The sequence below is a fragment of the Fulmarus glacialis genome, unplaced genomic scaffold, assembly GCF_000690835.1.
Source record: "Fulmarus glacialis isolate BGI_N327 unplaced genomic scaffold, ASM69083v1 scaffold2866, whole genome shotgun sequence".
NCBI classification, from domain to species: domain Eukaryota; kingdom Metazoa; phylum Chordata; class Aves; order Procellariiformes; family Procellariidae; genus Fulmarus; species Fulmarus glacialis.
Genome location: NW_009219841.1, coordinates 20,643 through 42,174, shown reverse-complemented (window position 1 = coordinate 42,174; position 21,532 = coordinate 20,643). Strand labels below are relative to the sequence as shown.

The window sequence follows — 21,532 nt, the reverse complement described above, 5'->3', positions numbered from 1 at the left end:
CCTGATCTCCTCTACTTAAAGGTCGAAAGCAGCAATGCCCGGTAAACTTGATGAAACCTACTCTAATACTAGGAGAAAAACATTATTTACTAAACCACCAACACTAAGTAATCTGGAAAAAATGCAAAAAGGTATTTAAGAGAAATAACTTATTTTATTTGAAAAATTCAGTATTCCTAGGATTGCTAAACATCACTTTAATACTAGAGGCCTCAACAGATGTACATTATCCAAAAGCATTTAAACCAGAAAACAAAATTGTCAATTAAACTAGCATAACTAGTCTTTGCTTTAGACAGGAAGTAAACCTAAAATCTCACAATGAATGCTCATTAAAGAATAGCACAATCTAGCATTTCTAATATTAAATATTACAGACTGTTGCTATACACATAAAGAAGTCTTTTAACACAATGGAACTGGCCATATCTAAAACAAGTAGAAAGCAGACATTGAAAGAGTCACAAGTCTGTATCCAACTTTACAACCCATTTCCTGAATACAGTCAAAACACGCATAGTTACCTTAAAACAATCAAACAGGTGATCAAGCTGTTCAGGAGAGAAATCCCAAGCTAATTTTGCAAGGAGATCATGTACATTTTTTACAATGGCTTCATGTTTTCCTGCCTGTAAAGAAGACCAAAAGAATCCACCAACGTTTGTAGCAACCCATATTGAGTCAAGCAGCAAGACATCCTACATCATTTTTACAAGACGACTGTTCGAAGTGGCCAGCAAGAAAAGCTGATGCTGTGGGAGCAGCATGGCAAACTGAATACTTACTTCACTGGGAAGTCACAATATTTACATTTCCCTTGTATGTTTAAGTATGTAAGTGTGCTCTGTGCATGCGCACACACAAGTATTTATTTAGAATGTAAATACTGCAGTGTCACAATATGTTTTTAACAAAATCATGCTGGGACAGCAGACAATAAAGTCTAAAAGGGTGTTTTAACTTACAAATCAGTATTTTAATTTAATGTCGGTGTTGGGGGGTTTTTTTGTTTGGTTTTGTTTTGTTTTTTTTTTTTTTTAAGAAAGGACTCAAAATCCACTTCCTCAATGAATTTCATCGAGGTCTTTTAAGCTGTAAAACAATTTTTAGTATTTCCACATAGTTTCTCAGCCTGAAGTACTTCCTTTGTGCTAGTGGATTCATGGACAACTAAAGCTTTCTATTACAAACAACTTGTTGGCAGACAACATTTTAAAGTCCAGCAGCTTATAAACTTACGAAGTCTAACAATCAAACAACTAATGGCAAGATGTCGAGTTATATACTAGACACTGTTTTAAATGAGAACATGGTGTGTATCACAATTTTGACATTTAAGGAGGAAGACAAAAACGAAAAAACAGCTAGCTCAATTTTAACTCTGGGCAAGAAGCAAATTTCCTTCCTACATGCCCAGGCTGGAAAATGCATCCCATACTTTAACTCTGCATTCAAAACCAACAACTTTGGACTATGTGAATCAATAGCTGATTTACTGTAGAAAAATTTCCTGTAAGTGTAGAATAAAAAATGCAAAACAAATACTAGAAAACAAACTCTGATGTAATTAATCTTGTACAGTATTAAAAATGCATGCATGAGCAGTTTTGAAATTCATTTCCTTCTAAAAGCTTCCATCAATAGTTCACTTAAAAAAAGAGACTAATAGCTGTGTTACATGCTGTGCCATAAATTCTTTATAGTGTGCCATAAATTTTTCTTTAAAAAAGTGATTTTAAGTAGTAGCATTTGTTTTCATGTTATGAGTCAGATTATGAGAGAGGGAATTACTAAACCACTTATTCCACTTGATTTTGCAAATCATCATATAATTTTTTTCTCTGACCAGACCATTTCCTGGATAGAAAGAAAAACAGAGCATACAGGGCAGAAAGAGTATCTACAATATAACAAGTGAAAGGAAAAGTATGCACAGCTGCTGGGGGAGGGGGGCAGAGCAAGAAGACTAAGAATAAGGCATATAACAATCTTGTCTTGATTTAACAGACATGGGGAGTCCCTTAAGAACAGAAAAGGCTGGGGAAGAAGTACAAGACAGCAGGAGGAGGCAAGGAACCTGGTGTGTGAACTGTCAGCTTGCTGTGCTGAACCAGGGAAGCACATGTCAAGTTCTAGTTAAATGCTCCAGAATGTAAGTAACGAGACTCCAACACTCTGCAATTTTATTTCTTGTCCAGCTGGATCTTTCCCTGGTACTCAGGCTGCAACTTAATGCTTGCCTTTAGAGACTTCGACCGTTATTCCTTGAAACAAATATACTTCTACTTTGCAAGCACTTGCTTTGTAAGACACAAAAACACTTCAATAAAACTTAAAACTTATGTTGCCTTCTAAAGGCAAAAGCAACGTGATTATATTACTTTTCATAAACCACTTATTTTTATTCTAGTTGTATACTGAGATTCTCAGGGCACTTCTATACCATCAACTGTAAATTTGTGCGTGCTCACCCTCTAAACCCAGGCAGCAACATAACAGCTCTAGCCTGAAAGCAAAACCACACCATTGCTGCACTGAGCCAGAGCTAAAATAGTGTGCCTGTTATATAAAGCTACACAGTAAATCAACGCCTCCCTACTGAATTTCATGTTCCAGCTGCTCTTAGAAGCAGTCATTTAATAAGAACTTCTAAAAACTACTAAACACAGGGAGTAGTGAAGTTGGTAAAAATCATTCTGTATTAGCAGATTTTGGTATTCTTACCTTTTAGTCTATTTTAATTCCATAGTCAAAGCCACAGAGAAACCATCTACCCAGATAATACTTACTGAATTCAACTTCCACACACAAAAAAAAATACAGGGCAAAGCGGCAGGAAGTGCACTGTGGCAATTACCTAGTTGAATGCCAGGTATTTGAGAGCACGGGAGATTTATTCCTACATTTTTTTTGCAACTGTTGGGGTGGACTATCCCTATCTTCTAAGGGTTGCACCACTTGTTCACACTTCTCTGGAAGGCTTAAGTTTGACTTAAACTAGCTTATCCACATGTCCCATTTCCAGGCACTGTGAGTAATATAATTGCTTGGAAGACTTTTTTCCAAATTTCATAATTTTTTTTATTCCTTATAAAAGGTGAGGCTCTAATATAGCCAACACAGGCCTACTAACAGCAAACTAACTTCTCAAAGTCTTTTTTTCCCCTGCAGACTTCTTACAAAGACAGTCTGGAAAGGTCTACAGATCACAAGCTGAAAACTAACAGTACGATCACAGACCTTAGTTCAAGTAATCTGTGTATTACTCTGTCACACAACGTAATTTTCTAAACAGGACTTGGGGATAATGAGAAAATAAAGAAACTTTCTTGAGTTTCAGCCTGTGCAGTTACTATCACGCTGGAACGGAAGTCTAGAGATTATGAAGTTAGTTGAAACACCAGAGATCTTACGTCACCCCTCCGCTACATCACCTGTAGTCCCAAGTGCTTTAAATGTAATCTGAAAATAGGGACACCTGGATAAATCCACTTAAGCCAAACTGTTACAGTTTCAGAAGAACATGAACACATGTAAACTAGGGATATAATCCTACCCAATTCCTGTATTAGCCCTTGTCATGGTATAACCCCAGCTGGCAACTAAGCACCACGCAGCTGCTCGCTCACTCCCCACCCCACAGAGTGGGATGGGGGAGAGAGTCAGAAGGGTAAAAGTGAGAAAACTCGTGGGTTGAGATAAAGAGTTTAACAGATAAATCTTTTGCTTTACCTACATAGCCCCATATAAGCTACTATGAAGAAATTTAACTCTATCCCTGCCAAAACTAGTACAGTCCTGTAACTTGGAAACCGGATTTAGCCTTCCCACACTTGAAAGACTGGCCTAAGGGCTTACTTGTACAATTAAGTTAGAGTTTCACTACCAATTACTTATGAACAAGGATACATGTACTCATGCTTGTTTCTATCCTAAAATGACCTTCTATTTTCTGTCTACTCAATAATTAATAATGATTTTGTCTCTTCAGCTGCCCTTTATGTGTGCTAAACTCATGCAGCCCACAGCTAGGAAGCCCAGCTTCACCGATCATTTAAGTAAACAAGCCAATATTGCAAAATTTGTAATTTTTCAAAAATAATCATTACAACAAAGGAAAGAATTTGCTGCTAAACAACTTCTAGAACAGTCATTATTATAAGCCTTATTAGTAGAACTCTGCCCAGGAAAAATTTATACAACTGTGGTGAACTCAGAGATTAGCAATACACATTCTTAATGCATTTTAAAATATTAAGTGTTCGTTCATAATCTAGACTTTGCTCAACATTGAGGGTTCCCTGATACTTAAAAGGGATAATATTTGCACCGTGTTCTGAACTGTTCCTTTAGTCTTTACCTACATGTGTAGTTGACCTCTTCTACTGAAGACATTTGCGAAGACAATTTTGAGATCCAGGACCCCCAAAAAAAACACCATTTGATTTCAAAATTTTCTTCAGTTTTGTCCAACACCAAGCATAAGAAGCACAAGTCGTTGTCTTCTCAATACATGACACAGAACAAGATCCCTCTTGCGCAGTAGCAGACAAGCAGTTGAATTCTTTACCTGTGCAGCCCAAATGTTGTCAAGATCCTGCAAAGTGAGGGCTTTCTCTTTGATGACAAAACGAAGAATTTTCTCTAACTTCTCTACATATTGAGGTTGATGAAGACTATCTCTCAACACAATTGATAAAATATTATTCTGCTGGATCCATTCCTGAATATAAAAAGAAAGTAGTGCCATCTCAAATTACTGAAGTGCTGTCACTGATATTAAAGCTAAAAAGAAAAATTTCAACCTGTTACAGATTAATGACTTTGTATACAATATTCTAATTGGGAGAAACGAGAAAGATGCAGCACAAGAGGAAGGTATTTATCTCTAAATTTCATTTCTCTTTAAAAAAAAAATCAGTACTTTAAATAATCCAATATGCTAGTCACTGTGATATCTTAAGGGGAAATATTTTTTCAGGCATATTAAATCATGAACTCAAAGCATAAAAGTGTTCAAGCAACTTCAAACATAAAAAGCCAATGGGAAGAACAGTAAACTCTTCTATCCAAGGAACAAAATTTTTCTCTTCCAATTCACAATCATTAAATATCACAACCAAATTGTTTAAGACACTTCCAGCTTTACTGGTATGCCTACAGCATATCACATAAAAAGGGCATAAGCAAGAACTGAAATATAAAAAGGTTAGATTATTTAAATACTGCCACTTATAGTGTTTTTTTAAATGTTTCTAATTGAATTAGAGGCAAATATTCAAGTCTTATTTAAGCAGATGCAATTTTTTTCAGTGGTGTCATTGACACAGCCAGATTAGGGTCATGTATTTTTTGTTCTGATTGAAGCAAAGCAGTGTGTGCTTTGAGCACTGAAAAAGAAAACAAACGTACACAGCATCATACCTTCCAAGTGTCCCTGATCACATACTTACAATATTCAAGCTAGTCTCGTGAAATACTTACATCTAGAAGTTTTTGTTTAAAAACAGATATGTTGTCTGAGATGCCAAACTATAGGGAGTATGTAAAAAGAGAACTATTTACTCATATTGCTTTAAAAAGTCAAACTTTTTAAATGACAGAAGTCATTCTTTTTTTGTCAGCAGTCCTTTTGCAGATTATAAACCTCACAACAGGTAGCCAGTCACAAAGATGGGGTAGAACAGTGCAAAAATCACTTAACACAATTAATCTTCACAAAGATTAAGAGAAAATTGTCCTCACTTTACCTTTATAAATGCTCATTTTAATAGTTCCCTACATATGCACTCAAGGATGAAACAGTAGTCAAAGTATGTAAATATCAAGTGAATAAAATAAAAATGTGGTATCTAGAGCTTTCTGTATCAAAGAACCCAGCTTCTGAAATGTGAAAAACAGTAGTCACTTAGAACTCTCATGAGAAAAAAATTACTTGAAGCACAAAAATCAGACTAGATCCTTATTTAAATGAACATTCAATTTTTAGGTGCAGTGGCACTAAAGTTTCAAATGAATCGCACCTGTTTTATCTAGGTGTGGGGTTTTTTTTTTTTAAACACTACATAAAAAAACATACTATTCAAGGATCCCTTTTTAAAGCGTGTTTTTCGCAGCACTGAAAATAATTCTCAACAGCAGCTTTGAAACAAATACAGCAACTTTTCATAGAAAGACTACTATTAAAATGACTTATTACCATGATGTGATACCTACTGTTTATAACACTAGATATGAAAATTAGCAGCGTGTGCAGGATCCATAATATATAGCTACTTCTACAAGTAAAGTAATAAGGAGGTAGAAAATCTAGTCAATGAATTTCGGTGAAGAGGAGAACTTACTGCCATTCTTTCAGCTGTAAGCCATTCTTCCTCTTCAGGATTACCATGTCGATGAGTATAATATGACACACTGGATATTACTTTGTTAACTTCATTTAGTGCATTCATTTTACCATTGAAAGAAGAAATTTGTAACAACCTGTAAGAGAAATTAAATGTGAGAAGTGTGAAAAAAGTGTCAGAAGTAGCATATCATATTAGGAGCAGCATCTTACCTAAGTATCATTTTTAACCTAAATATTTCTAAGTTTTTTACAGTTTCTTCTTGTCCTGGAACTCTTGAAGCTAAGTTCTTTAGAGATTTGATTATCATTGACAGTGCATCATTTTTGGCTTCATTCTTTGCTTCTTTTTTCAGTTCATCATCTGTTAAATTTTCTAAAAATTGGGGAACCATTTCTATAATTGGAAGGAAATATTTCTTCACTGTATGTAACGTTAGGAATTCGTAACATTGTCCAAATGGCCTAAGAAGAAAGAGAAACATGATCAAAGTGCCATAATCGGTAGTTATGTAATATTAAGATAGTAAGGAGCAATTCATACACGAAACTCAAGTCTGTTCACAAGCACATGAAATGTTGAAGGTAAACACAACTAGATAAGAGAGAGAGTGAGGGGAAGTGCTTCAAGAAAAGACTAAGCTTTGCGCTAACATAATATTTTACTTAGTCCAACTTTTCGAAATATGTAAATTCTTATTTTTAAAAAACTTACTTGATAAGAGCTGCAATTATCTGAACATTCAATGCTGATCCGCTCATGAAGCGATCATGCAAGATCTGAAATCCATTTAATGTGCCAAACTTGTTGATAAGATCTACTAGCCAACCCTGCAATATAATAAACAGTTATTTTCTGACATTTACAAATTACCATCTAGAAATACTTTCAAGTACCTGTTAGTAACAAAACTTGCTTTAAAAAAAGTCCTTACATAATAAACCATTAGAAGGTAATAGAATTGACAGTGAACTTGCCTACATAGTTTAAATACTCAGTTTTAAGGAAATGCTTAGAAATAGGCAACACAATCTTTCCTGTTATCATGTCAAAAAACAGATGCTGTATATTAGTTATTCAAAGAATTTTATCAAATATATAGGAATAAAAATGACTATACTTCAAATTCATCTTTGGCTGCTAAGTTACTACAGAAAGCATGACAATTCTGGTATTTTTTTCTGGTCCTGGATGTGATAATGCTGCATTATAAAAGCAGCAAGAATGCAAAATAACATTCTTCTAAACATGGTTAGCAATGCAAGGAAGGCCAAGGACACCAAGTTATTTATCTTTGGTTCTTACATATCAATAGCTAGCAGTTCTACTAAAAAGAAAAAAAAAAAGGAAGAAAGCAACAAAAATATAATTCGGTTAGCTCCTGAAGTTGTACCAATGCCATTTGGAGCACAATTCTGAAAAATTCAGACCCAAGAACCAGAACAGATTACTAATCTGCACTGCCAGTTCAAAAAAATAAACAAACAAACAAAACACCCAAGAAACCCCAACAAAAAACACCACCCAAAAAACCCCCACCAAATCCCCAAAAAACCAAACCAAACCAGAAAACAAACCCCAAAACCACACTGACACTAGGATCCCATGTCCAATTAAAAACACTTCTCCCATCATTGGGAACTATAAGAAAAGGGAGATAAAATTCCTACTTTATCACATAATCTCCTCCCCAAAATATGTCACCTACAAAATCATGTTGAGCAAGAAGGGAAATCCATCAACTGGCAAATACAAACAAGCCAATTACCACAGTAGGAATGGCATTCCAGTAGAGTTGTGCCAGCTTACCACAGAAACACATGACACAGATTGTGAACCAAAGACTGAAAAGTGTTAGAAGGGGAAATTTAACCGATCATGATTTAATGTCAAAAGCAGCCCAACATCTTAGTGATACAGAGAATGAAAGGGGTTTCCCCCCTCTAAAAACACCTCTCTATGGCTACTGTGTAATTAGGTAACACTGCATAAAATTAAAAATACAGGTCTGAAAATGCTCTCATACCTTTGGTGATCGTGGGTCAGGAGGACGGGCATAAAGTTCATCTTCAGCAAGCTGGACTCCTGCAGGAACTGTTTCTGAGGGACGAGTACCATTGTATAGATGGAATTTGCAGTGAGGATTTAAGGCCATGGCAAGAAGTTCAAGAAGGGGAAACCAGTCTTGGGACAGCTTGGCCACACAGAGTTCCACTAGTCGATGAGTGTTGTTAATAATACATCTCTATTAAGAAAAAAACAACAACCAAGAATATGGCAGGTGACTGTACGATGAATATGAACTATAAACTCTGAACCATTTGTACCTAGCATGCAGAGTTGCATAACAGTTTTACAACACTGTATTTTAATTTGTACTTCCTCCAATAAAGGCTTTAAACAAACTTTAAACTATCTGTTTTCAGCTAAAAATTAAATTTAGGAAAAAGACAAATATATTTTTGGTTATTTGAGACATTCATGAATCACCACTGAACTATTAACTTTTCCTTCTTTCACTTATATCTCTCAGAGATTTTAATTTTCTTATGAAGATCTTCACAGTTTCTAATTTGGCATGTGACTAGCTGTCCAACAGGTGGTTTTTATATTCAAACAGCTGCTACAAACATTCAGAATTTAGCAGGCTGCTAAAAGCTTTTACTAAAAAAAGTAAGTTTTCATGTCCTAGCATGCGCATAAATATAAGCAGTTCTCTAGACATCTGGCCAAAGACAGCCTGCCTAACAAGAGCTGCACTACTGAACATACAAAGTTCAGTTCCTCCCCATATCACCTCTCATGTTTTATTTCCTTCCAAAAACACCAGAGGCAATAAGATGAAACAATGATAGAAGGATGACTTCCCCCCGCCACCTGCCCAAGAGCCATATATACAAGAGTTTTCCCAGTTCTCTGTTGAGATGAGTTTCAAAAATGAAAGTCACAAAAAGGCAGTCTCCTTCCTCATTTTAATCACTATCCTTTGCAGAAATACAACTTTAAAAACTCACATGAATCTCAAACTTCCAGCCGCTCACTGCCTCATCTGTAAGGATTTTTGTGAAAGATATTGTTAACCCATCTCGAAAAAATCGCTGGCATGCTTCACTTTTGACATCAAGACCTATTTTAAAATAGAAAAGAAAAAACCAAACTATTAGATACGCAATTTCATTAGTTGTTAGATAAACTTTTAAATATTGAAAGTAGTGATTTGGACTTCAAAGGTTTGGTGTTCAGAGTTGCAGAATTATTTTAAAAAGAGAAGCCCTGGATGAAGACAAACTTATATAAGCCTGAATGCACAGAAACCTGATGGATTAATGTTCTAATAAAGCCACCTCAACAATTGCGCTCCTTTAGATAATTTTTAAATTACTTTAAAAACATGTGATAAAGTGTGCATTTTCTTCCACGCTTGTAACACTCAAAGATATAGTAGCAAAAATAATAATAAGTACAATCTTTATCTTCCATTCCTCTAGTACACATGCATTTATGTTCTTCTCTTACTTAGTTGCTACCAGTAAAACTCAGTGAGTGAAGAGGAGAAAGGGTGAGACCTGCTCAGCTTCCCAGACACAACTAACCTGCTAAAATAAACATGAATCCTTCTGTCTCTCACCCTGTACAAGAAGTACAGTTTCTTGTAATTCTGCCAGGACCCAACACACCTAGATCCCAACACCGCCATAAACCTTTGCAGCCACCATATGTCAAGTTTAAAATTAAAGAACAGTGCTCCATACTTTTCTTTTAGCTATTTTAAAACTCTGGAGTTATTTATAACCCAGTATTTCAAGAAATCTGTACATCCCCTTCAAAAGTTCAGTTAGAAAATTTAAATAGGGCTAAAAGTCAGCAGAAAAATATATTGAACACGTATGAGTACACACGGGAAACAATGAAAGTCACTGGGCACATTATAAAAAGAAAACTGTGACGTGCCTGCGCAGTTTCTTTACAGAACAAGTTTAATTTTCAATTAGGGAATCTTAGCATTCAACAAGCCTACAGCATCCAGATTCACAAAAATTATTGCCACCACCACACACCCCCTGCCCCGCAATCTCCTTAATGAGACATCCTGACAGTAACTTCCATTGGTTTGGGAAGGATTGATTTGGGTTATCAAATTGAAGTTCCTCATAGTCACAAACAACTGTACACCAGAGGTTCCTTTCAAAAGTGGTCACAGAACATCTGCCCTGCTTGTTAATATATACCACAAAGGTTTTCCAAATTTCTGTAACGGGGATTGCTAGCCTATACTCTTACAGTGCGTGCAGCTCTCGAGCAACTCAAGTAAAGCAGGGATCTTTGGAGAGCCCCTGTCACCTCCTTGAAAACTACTCCAGTGTTCCCTCTTTTTATCACTACCAGAGGTACATGATATACACTATGCAGCCAAGTATAAAAAACTCCGCATTATCTTCCTATGCACCTTGCAGTCTGGATAGCTGACATCCCTACACTATATGGTAAGTGCTAAGACCAGTAACAGAAGGCCACAAGCCACAGCAATGACAACATGACACGAGAAGAGAAGAGAGAAGGACACTGCCTAAAACTTAGGCATTTGCAGTAAACAAAGGACTTTGTTAATTAACTCCTCAAGAAGGTAAAGACAACAACTTCACCCTACACAAAACAGAGGATAGGGAAGGCATCCAATGTGGTCAACTTGACCTAAGGGAAATGTTCCTTTCTGAACCCAAATGTAACAGCGAATTCAATTCTTGAATACAAATCTAAAGCAGGCACCCAAGTGATTTTAATACTCCTTAGAGTACCAGTGTACTGCACTGAAATATCTCTCAAACTTTGCAGTACTTCTTGGACCATCTCCCCTCACAATGGTTGGCCAGCTTCAGTCAACATGACATTTCAAACCAAGTTCAGGAATACCAGAACAGAGTATGTTTCAAAATGTATTGTCCCTTATGTACTTCGCTGAACTTGGAAAGAGAGGGAACATGTAGAACCTTAGAAGATACTCGTATGACTCCTGGATATACAATCACCTTCTACCTTCTCCCACAATGCTGCATACTGCTGAAACAACAGATGACACTATGGAAGGAACAAAAGCTAGGTGTCTACAAGGACCAGAGTATCATTAAAAGCAGGGTACAGGAGTCCTGGAAGACAGCAGTTTGGGAGAGGAAGCAACGGTAATCCAAAGACAGTGAGAAGAGAAACAGCAATTATACTAGGCACTTGGCATCTATCACTTGAATCAGATTCAGTATCACTAACTCTTAGGTAAGACCGCAAGCAGCCTTTTTTCTCCATTGTCCAAATTCTGAGGGCAGAGAAGGATAAGGAAGAATACAAGAGGTAAGTAAGCGCATGCAGCCCTGAGCTAAGTATTCAGAGAAAAGTGGGAGAAATGGATTATGCAGTAGGAAAAAAGTGAATATGAAAGCAAAAGGTGATGTGCAACATACAGTATAGGGGAGCTGCAATTAGGGGACTGGAGGAAGAACAGAGGGCCATTTGACTTCTGTACCTGCACTTAAAAGCGGTCAACTTGCCAGATAAACCACACAAAGTGTATTAACCCTGCCACAAGACAGAAACGCTCTGGGTCCACAGAACTTGTCAGTCCAGATGAACAAACTCTGATGCATCTGAGGGGTATTAACAGTATAGGGTTGGAGCACCAAGGCCCCAAGCAAAATCACCCAGCTCCTCTTCTCCAGGACTTTGGATTACACAACTTTGTAGCTGCAATCCCAGAGCCGATCTGGCTCCACACACTGGTGTGGCTCTGTGCCAGCGAAGGCCCCCCAGACCTGGAGCCTGCAGAAGTGCAGCACAGAAACCTTTCAGCAGCTTGGTACAGGCTGGCTCAGACCCTGCAGAACTGACAGTGACCTGGAGCTAATAAGCCCATGGGCACAGTGGCTACACGTGGCACTCAGATTCTGGCAGACTTTCAATAATTCTTAATTATCAGGAGTATGAGAATCCTTCTACACCAAGACACTGCACTGGCCCTGCTGTAGTTCATTTCATGAACTACATGAATTGGTTCTATCCCAAATACCTGGCTAAGAAACTCTGGAACATGACAACACAAATCTGATGTCCTTGCTTTAGACAGATGGATAAAAATAACCATTTCAAGAAAATGCAGAAGATACAGCTTCAGTAAGGAACTCAAGAGTGGTCCCACAGAAATGCAGATGGATCATCTAGAGAGAGAGATGGTCTTTAGAGAGGATCCTGGAAACAATTCCCACTACTGGGCTGCCTAGATTTTGGGTGCACGTGTGCTCATGCACACACACACACCCCTTTTTTTTTTTTTTGAGCCTCTAGGGCCTGCCTCTCCCCTCTTTCCCACTCTGTAAGCCTTTGTAATTCATCAAAAACAAAGATTTGGGATCAAGGTTGAAGGTTTAAGTTGTGCAGTGAAATCTCATTTCAGTTTAAGCAAGCTACAAATTCTGAAAGTTGCCTTGCATCTCGCTTGCGTGTGTCACATTGAAAAGTTTTGGCAGCATATTAAAAATTGAATGTATACATTAGAAGCAATAAAATCCACAACAAAGGCAGAGCAGTGCAGAGTTGTTGAAGGGATTTTGAAAGACGGAGCGAAGAATATTCTAGCCTATGAAAAAAAACCAAAAAACAAACCTTTTTTTTTTACTTTTAAATTTATAGCATCCAACTCACTATGACTTTTATTTCTGGAACAAATCTCATTACTCAAAACACTTCATAAGTATTCCAGAATTATTGTGAGGATTGCTATTAAACGCTATTTTTCAAATAGGTTTTCTGCTATTAGCAAGTAACTCCAGACTATCACTTGATAGTCTCATGGCTTGCTTAATGAAGAATAATACATTGATGCCTATACATATAAAGATAATCTTTCATAAATAAATGCATCTGCCAGGAATAATGCAAGCCACAGTCTAGACAGGATTCATACTACTCTGTCAAGTTTGCTCCTTGCACTTGAAGGTGGTAATGATGACATTTAATTCTTATGAGTATACTTTCAATTCAGTTCAGTTACATCCCTTTCAACTTCAGTTCCTGAAAAGATTTAAAGATGCAAATATCACTCTTAGTTTATAGATAGGGTCACAAAGACAGCAGTTACCCCAGAGTCAATCCAGAATGCCAATGCTGATGACCACTGGCAATGTTAGGAACAAAAGCTACTTAAGAACCCTAACCACTAGAAAATGGTGTTTGATAAAAAAAATAGTGGGCTCTTTTTAGGTTTTGTTGCTTCACAATCTAAATGTGTTACAGACTGCAATATAAAACTTATTTAATTCAACAGCTGTTTTTTTTTTTCCAATTTCTCCTTTCAGTTCTTCCCTTTCAAAACAGAACTCCTCAGATTAAGAAAAATGCCCATAGACAGGTAGCAAGGTGTCCAGTTCTAGATCTTACTGAGATAATGGAACACATTTCAATCTATTAAAACATGTACACAACAGAATAATTTATATTACTTCTCTCTATATATACAGCTCTGAAACAGTGTCTGCCAAGTGAGCACCCTATCATATTTCTTAAGCACTGGAAGTTATTTAAAAAAGAATAACCTTAGCCACCACGTGACTTCAAGTAGCAAGGAAAAAAAATCTAGGATGTAACCGTAAAGATAACACAGTTAACAAACAACTATTTCTAACATCTTTCCTTGTTTTCTCCTCAGCCAATAATCCTTGCATACGTACACACATAGGAATTCATCTAGAGGGCAAGAGGAAGAATAATTAAATAGCAATGCAGAAGCCCTTTTCAGAATTGGACATCAACAACTTAGTAAAAATCGAAGTGCATAAAGCATATGGATAGATTTCTACTGTTTTTCACATCTTCAAGAGGAAAAAGAGAGGACTTTTTGTTTGGGAACTTTCAACTAAGTCTGACACTTTGGAGAATTACGTTGATGTTAGGAGTAGCCAAAAATCTCATTCTGCTCTTGTTACTTCATTGCATTGACAGTTTTTTGGTTTTGTTTTATTTAAAAGACAATTTAACAGCTGGCAGTACATACATCTCCTCTCTCACAAATCACAAGCAGACAATTTCTTTTTACTGCACAGCCCAGATACATAGATGGCTGCATTTTCTTTCCATAAGTTGGCATTTTTTTTGCTCCTGAACAGATGTGATCACTTGAAAATTCTACACTCACCTTAGGATTCCTGCCAGACCTAACTACATGCAAAGAAGCCAATTCCAAGCGCAACTATGGCTGATAAATCAGTGTTGGCAACAACATGTCATTATCTTAATTTGGATCACAAGGGTGCACCCTAACTTCTGTTTCTCCAGAGAATGCTCCAAAGCAAAAAAGACTTACAGAAAACAATCAAGATAACCCAGAATATCATGACCACAATCAGCTTTTTATTTTTAAAACTGCCTAAGAATAACCTTTATTAACACGGAAATGAAGTTGTCCTGGTCCAGCTATGCAAAAGTAAGGAACAGGCACTTTGCACGTCACTATATTTAAAACACAGCTAGATAGTAAGTGTAGATCTCCTGGAAAAATATTTTGATCTGACTTTTGGCATTACTCAAAACCTGGGGCAATAAATGCTGACCGAAACAGGAGACCAAAGCAACTTTCCAGGAGAACAGAACTTTCCAGAACACATGACGAACTTGTCAATCTGACTAGTACAATTTAGCAAACACATACACAGTCCTGATATGGAACCCTCCTACTTCCAAGCAAGTCAGACACAGCAAGCAACATGGTAGAATTATTAGTCTAAGTCATGCTGTTTTAAATTCTAATTTTTCTCTAATATTCTCAAAAGTATATATGTGCCAGATTTGAACAAAAATTTATGGCAAGACATTTGGAAAGCTAGATTAGTAACTTACTTTTAAAAAACTAGAATTCTTTGCGTTTTAGTATCTGTTATAAAGACCAAACCCACTAGGTCTGATATCAAAGTGAATACAGAAAACAGGTAGGACAGGAATGACAAGATTTTTATTGCTGTGAGATTATTCAACTTCCCTACTCATGCTAAGGCACCTAATTTCTAACTACACTGATGGCTTTCTAAAATTTCTTATCTATGAAGGTTCTGCATACCACTCTGACACAATCTTCAGGACCAGGGTTGTAACAGAAACAATTAAGAATTTTTAAGCCTCCACCAGGGATTCAAAAGAGTAAGAAAAGACTTTACACACTGGCCCAATAATCATTAGTTGTCTTTTCAGCTTACCTTTTTTACTTAGGTCAATAGCAGCTTCTAGAAGAACTTCTAATTCCCCTTTCGGCAATACAGGAACAACCCATCGAGGCCTATGTTCAAAAACAAAACAAACCCCCCTGTATTTCAATTGTGCTTCTTAAAAATCAAGAATCCTTGCCCCTTTGTAGTGCTTTTAATATAGGGTAGGAATATGCATTTTTAAAGGCTCTGATGAGCACTCCATTTAAAAAAAAACAACTCTGATTTGAGCCTCTTTCTTTTTACAACTCTAACCCAATAAAAAAAGTATTTCAAGAAATCCAGTGAAACAAAGATGCAAGAATCCTGATTTCACTATCAAGATATTTGCACAATAATCTACACCCTCCAAAAAAAGTGTTAAAATACCTGTTGATCATGTCATCCAACTTTGCCAGGTCTGTGTGTGGAAATGCAGGCTCCTCATCTTCAAGCTGGGGTGGAGCATCTCCTTGGCCCTGCTCATCAGGCGGGGTAGCTGGGGAGTTCTCATTGGAAGAATCAGGTGAAGAAGTCTAAAATTGGTATAGAAAATACTGTAAATACTGCCTGCACTTACATGCCACTTATTTTGGCATTTTTCCTTCACATTGTGTTTCAAAGAATCACTTGAAGTAAGTACTTGTCATCATAAAAATATAGTAATATTATTTGATTTCAGATTTATTAACAAAAATTAGAGCAGAAAATGTGCTATATGCTTTCTATCTCAAGAGTTTAAAAATTAAGCTACTTTCCCAGTGAGGAAAGTGGGGATTTTTTTTGTAACTACTACTTTCAGCAGACCACCTATCTAGAAGGTGAAAATAAAGACTATAGGGATGCTCCAGTTTTTACAAATCTTCTGCAGAAAAGATTACTATTTTAGGTAGAAAGACGAACTTCAGCAACAGCACAGAAGAAAACGATCATGAAAAACATTTTCTAAAAAAGTTTGCTAAAAATGACTAACACAATACTACAGCTGGCTACTAACCAACCTCCAAGAACATAATTAGTTACGCCCATTTTGATGGGCCATGCAAAATACAATGCATTTTGTAGATGCATGCTTATTCGTAAATAGTATGAATTGACAATAATAAAGATTCAAATCAGAACAGCAAGATTTAGGAGGACAAGGGAGGACCAAAACCTCAAGAACATTTTTCACATGTTGTACTGTGTCTGGCTGGCGTGGAGTTAATTTTCTTCACAGCACCCTGTATGGTGTTGGGTTTTGGATTTGTGACCAAAACAGTATTGATAACACACGAGTGTTTTGGCTGTTGCTGAATAGTGCTTGCACAGATTCAAGGCCTTGCATTTCTCACTTTGCCCCCCCGCCCTGCAATAAGTAGGCTGGGGGTGGGCAAGAGGGTGAGAGGGGACACAGCTGGGACAGCTGACCTGAACTGACCAAAGAGATACTCCATACCGTATAGTGTCACGCTCAGCAATAAAACAGGACAGGAGGTTTTTTTCCAAGGTAGCCGTTGCTTGGGGACTAGCTGGGCATCCATCAGCTAGTGGTGAGTGACTGTGTTTGCATCACTTGTTTCCCCCCCTACCCCTTCACTTATTAAACTGCCTTTATCTCAACCCATACAATTCTCACTTTTCCCTTCCGATTCTCTACCCCATGCCACTGAGGTGGAGGGAGAGAGCGACGTGGTGGGAGCTTACCTGGCAGCCAGGGTCAGCCCACCACACACGTTCCAAAGAACAATTCACTCTCAGGAGGTAACAACCATTAAACCTTATGGTATTAAACAAATATCATCTTCATACTGAATTAAATGACAAAGTGTGGCTTTTCTTTTAAATGGGTTTGGCTGCACTGTTTAAAAGCATCTTTCCTGGATTTTTTTCCCCCAACAAAAAAGAATTATCACATTATGTAGTATTTGAAAGTTTTTGCTTGTTCTTTGAAAGCAGGATAACCTGTTCAACATAAACATGCTATGTTGTTCAGGAAGTCTAGCACAGTGAAATGAGACCTAGATGAAGCTGGTCTTAAAGAGCTGATACCCGCTTGTAAGCCGTTTTATGCTCAGTTCTGCAAAAGCACTTTTTGGATAAACTGAACTCACAGAGAGTAGTTTTACCAATCTGTGGCAGGTAAGTCTACAATGCGGTTCTGAGGAAGCTTCTGATAGTATTCCAAGGCAGCTTCTTATCCAAAACACATATGCTTGGAAGAACTATGCCTGAAAGAACCGCCTGAAAAGGGAACATCTTTTTCAATGCAGTGCTCCCTAACTGTATCTACTTTGCCTATAGCACTGCCTTCATCCCTTAAAATCTTTTTATACTTCCAGACAAACACAAAGAAATATCTAACTTAATTAGACATCTCTAGGAATATACAAACTCAAATAATTCAGAAATACTATTTCTAAAGAACTAACCCCTTTATTTTTAGGCAACTTGATTGTTAATATCATACCTGATTCTGCTGGAGAGGAGGCTGGGACTGTCCATCAGGAGCCTGGCCCTGGCTATCATTCCCTCCTACGGGAGAGCCACGAGTCGTGGCTGTCATACTCGACACAGGGCAGATCTTTGCAATTTTGTCTGCTTATGTAGTTGTTGTGAGAGAAGAAATTATAGTCCACTTAGTAAAGTTGAAGTACCAGCATATGCTTGCCTTAAAAAGCTCCAACTCAAGAACATGCCATCTTGCAGAGACCATTGCATAACCTGAAAAAAAAAAGACAATATGCTATATTGACACATACGTATAAAAGTAATCCGTACCTCGAAAAGAACACTACAAAACTGAATACACTGCTATGAAGAATCTTTTATTTTAGACTTAGTATTTCTTTTTATTGAGTAGAACTGACATCAGAAGCAGCTGTTTAGTCTGACTCTGTTGTGCCTGAATTGCTACAGTAGATTTTCAATTTGAATTCAAGGTGCTGATCGAGGTCTTTGTAGAAATGACCTGGTTAAGAGCATAAACAGCCAAATTTGTCATCTTTTCCAACACTCTTCTCCTGACACTGTCTAACCGCAGATGTCAGAGGGAGTTAGAGATTGGTTCTACCTCAGCTAAGACTAATAGAGACTCTGCAGTCAAACTTCTTCTATTAGCACATCAGTATTTACCCAGGGCATTTGACCTGTATTCCCTTCTTTCAGCCTATGAAAGCCTGGGTCCACTGGCCTTTCAGGCCCACTACAAAGCCCATCACATCCCCGCCAAGTATTTTAGTGGATTATATGAAGAAAACTCTGACATCAGATTTATTTCTTGATCTTGTAATCATGATACACCAACAGTTCAATAATCACTATGTATTTCAACTTCACTGTGTTAAATACAGAAATAAAAAGTTGCATTAAGTTACAACAGCAATTCCACTCTATACCACAGGGCACTGTATAACCACGGAAGACAAAACATAATTTTCCAGAGCAACTCAGACTTCCAAGCACCACATAAACCAACAACAGTACTCAGAAAGTTCAAAAGCCAGGAAGTGTGGTAGAAAGAAATGTATGAGCTTTCAGCAAGATTCATTTGGCGGTACTAAGTTCCTGATTCAATCAGCAAAAGCTTTGAGTTAAGAAGTTAGAGTGAAATTTCTGCTGTAACACTACACATACTTTTAAGTGTTTTATTATGATGTCTCATTTCAAATTAATTTTCAATGCTGTTATCTTTCTCCAAGACACTTTAAAATCCTTTCCTAAATTGTGCAAATTTGCAAGCTATTACATATGCAATAAAAATTTTGATTGAATACACCATTCCTCCTCTGCCCAGTCTCCAGTATTAACAGCACCAACAAATTTAGAGATCTTTAATATTGTCACTAAAATAATGTTCACTTTTGAACAGAACTGTATTCTTTGAATACAGTCAATTGTAATCCATCCCCACTCTTCAGAATTCATATTCATAGGGCTTAGTAAGCCTGCTAAGTCCAGAACAAAGGCATTACCAACTCAAATTTTCTTTAGGAAGAAACTGATTTTTTAAATGCAATTTTAAAAATTAACTTACTTTAATTGATACTCTTTTTTTTAAATGCCCTCCTGAGTATTTAATTGTTTTCTATTGATGTTTAGAAGGATCACTAGGTAGAAAGTTTTAGCAAGACTAAGTTTACTGCCATATATATATACACATACACATATATATACAAATACACAAACACACTACAGTCTACTGCAGTTCAATGCAGTCAGTTCCCCTGCACTACTTGATTGAGGCTTCTAGGTACTTGCATAAACCAATGAAATAAAACTTCTGCCAACTTACATTGTACTTTTCAACAGCCCTAAGCCAACTACCACCACAACAGACCTTCCTTAACCACCACCATTCTTTCGTAACAGTCTGGTTCACAATAAAGTCACACAAAAACTTGTGCTGGCACAAGGAGCGATGTAGCAAAGAAGCAGGAAAAGGGTGAAACAGCTCCTTTCAGCAGCAATCCTGGACTAGGTTGGCTTAAACTGCAGAAAGAAGTGACCACTGGCAGCTGTGGTTCCACAATAACTTACACAAGTACAAGCTGCTTCAATCTCATCTCTTTCTTATTCTAACGCTTTTGGCTGAACTATCATAAAGTGAGCCAGCTTAAAGTACTAAAGGAAAAAACAACAACAAAAAACTCCAAACTTACAAAGACTGTGACTATTTTTCAGTTTCTTTAATTACCTGAACTAGTGTACTGCAAGGCCAGAGAGCACTCATCCTAATGCCAGCCACGGAGCCAGGACAAAACTGCAGCTCTCCTGTTAGACTGACTTACGCTAGTGTGGATTTACCCTCAGATTTTGCCTCTGTGCTTAGTTGAAGGGTCTGGGCAAAGCATTCTTGTAAATGCCTTTCTGCTCAAGGTGAGTGACATAATTTAACTAGGAGATACAAGAAAACTACTACTGAAATAATCAACTTATTCAAAATCTTGTAAATTCACAGATTAAAACCTGTGTAACAAAAATATACAGAATTTTGTAGACACTAGTAAATACATAGCATTTACATAAAGGATTAACATATCTTTTTCTTCCTCTTATTTCGTGACTGTTTGCTTAAGACTCTTATCATGACACACTATGTATATTACTTAAATTACATTCCCAGAAAAGTGTATTTCAGGGCCTCCAGAGAAGTTCCCTTGGCTTGGCCATGTGTATAAGACAAGGCCAACTTCTTAAGTGAGTTCATCACTTCTCCCCCCTATTTGTGTGATGTCCTCAGAGATATGAAAGTAACTTCAAGTTATGCTGCAGCTAACTAAAAACACCCCATCTTCAATAAATGGTCCAATTGCTTCTTGTAGTATCTGCATATTCTAAATTGCAAGGATATCCTTGTTCAGATATTTTCCTGCTAATTACGGAGTATACAAACATGTTTTTGTAAGCACAAGTCATCATCCAATTTATGCATTTTAAACAGTATTAGAAGGGAGTAATTTACCAGTCCTGTTTTCAGCCACTGATTTAACCATTTATGTTTTAGAGAAAACACCAAACTGCACAGAACGCAGAGAGAACACACTACTGCTTTAACCTCTCTAGAACTGATTAACCATGACATTTCAAATTCCCATGACTTCTTTAATTCAGACTATTCAATTTCAATTTTTTAGAGTTAAAACCAAGGCACAGTTTGGCTCAGCTCAGGAACAGCTTTTACACCTATTTATAATTCATTTGATTATTTATAAACAAATGTAAACTGATGCAGCGACACCTTGGTTTCGAGTATACAGACAGCCCAAGAGAAGCAATTCAAACTGCCTGTATCCAGCTGAACTCTAATGGAGACTCGATATTAATTTTTATATAGGTCTCATTTCTACTACATTTGATTTTGGATTCAGCACACTAAGCCATGTTAAAAAATTTATCACCTTTACCCAAAGCTTTGAACTGATGTTTTGATACAGTGTCAAGATGTAGACAGACACCTATTAAATGACAAACTAACTACTCCATTGT

The 21,532-nt window shown here is 37.0% G+C and overlaps 1 protein-coding gene across 3 annotated transcripts in view; it reads right to left on the bottom strand.

Annotated features, from left to right (window-relative positions):
• Positions 1 to 18,268, bottom strand: part of LOC104078746 (probable ubiquitin carboxyl-terminal hydrolase FAF-X) — an 80,271-nt gene extending 62,003 nt beyond the window's left edge. For 2 of the 3 annotated variants that reach the window (XM_009580506.1, XM_009580508.1), the window contains exons 1-10: positions 18,015 to 18,267; positions 15,956 to 16,101; positions 15,578 to 15,657; positions 9,362 to 9,474; positions 8,374 to 8,592; positions 7,062 to 7,177; positions 6,560 to 6,811; positions 6,345 to 6,483; positions 4,571 to 4,723; positions 525 to 629 (exon numbers count right to left, since the gene is read on the bottom strand). In XM_009580506.1, the coding sequence (XP_009578801.1) occupies positions 525 to 629; positions 4,571 to 4,723; positions 6,345 to 6,483; positions 6,560 to 6,811; positions 7,062 to 7,177; positions 8,374 to 8,592; positions 9,362 to 9,474; positions 15,578 to 15,657; positions 15,956 to 16,101; positions 18,015 to 18,110 (1,419 nt within the window). In that variant the 5' untranslated portion in view covers positions 18,111 to 18,267. Of the gene's footprint in view, positions 1 to 524; positions 630 to 4,570; positions 4,724 to 6,344; positions 6,484 to 6,559; positions 6,812 to 7,061; positions 7,178 to 8,373; positions 8,593 to 9,361; positions 9,475 to 15,577; positions 15,658 to 15,955; positions 16,102 to 18,014 lie in introns of all 3 variants that reach the window. The other variant, XM_009580507.1, reaches the window with a different exon arrangement.
• Positions 18,269 to 21,532: the final 3,264 nt, after the last annotated feature.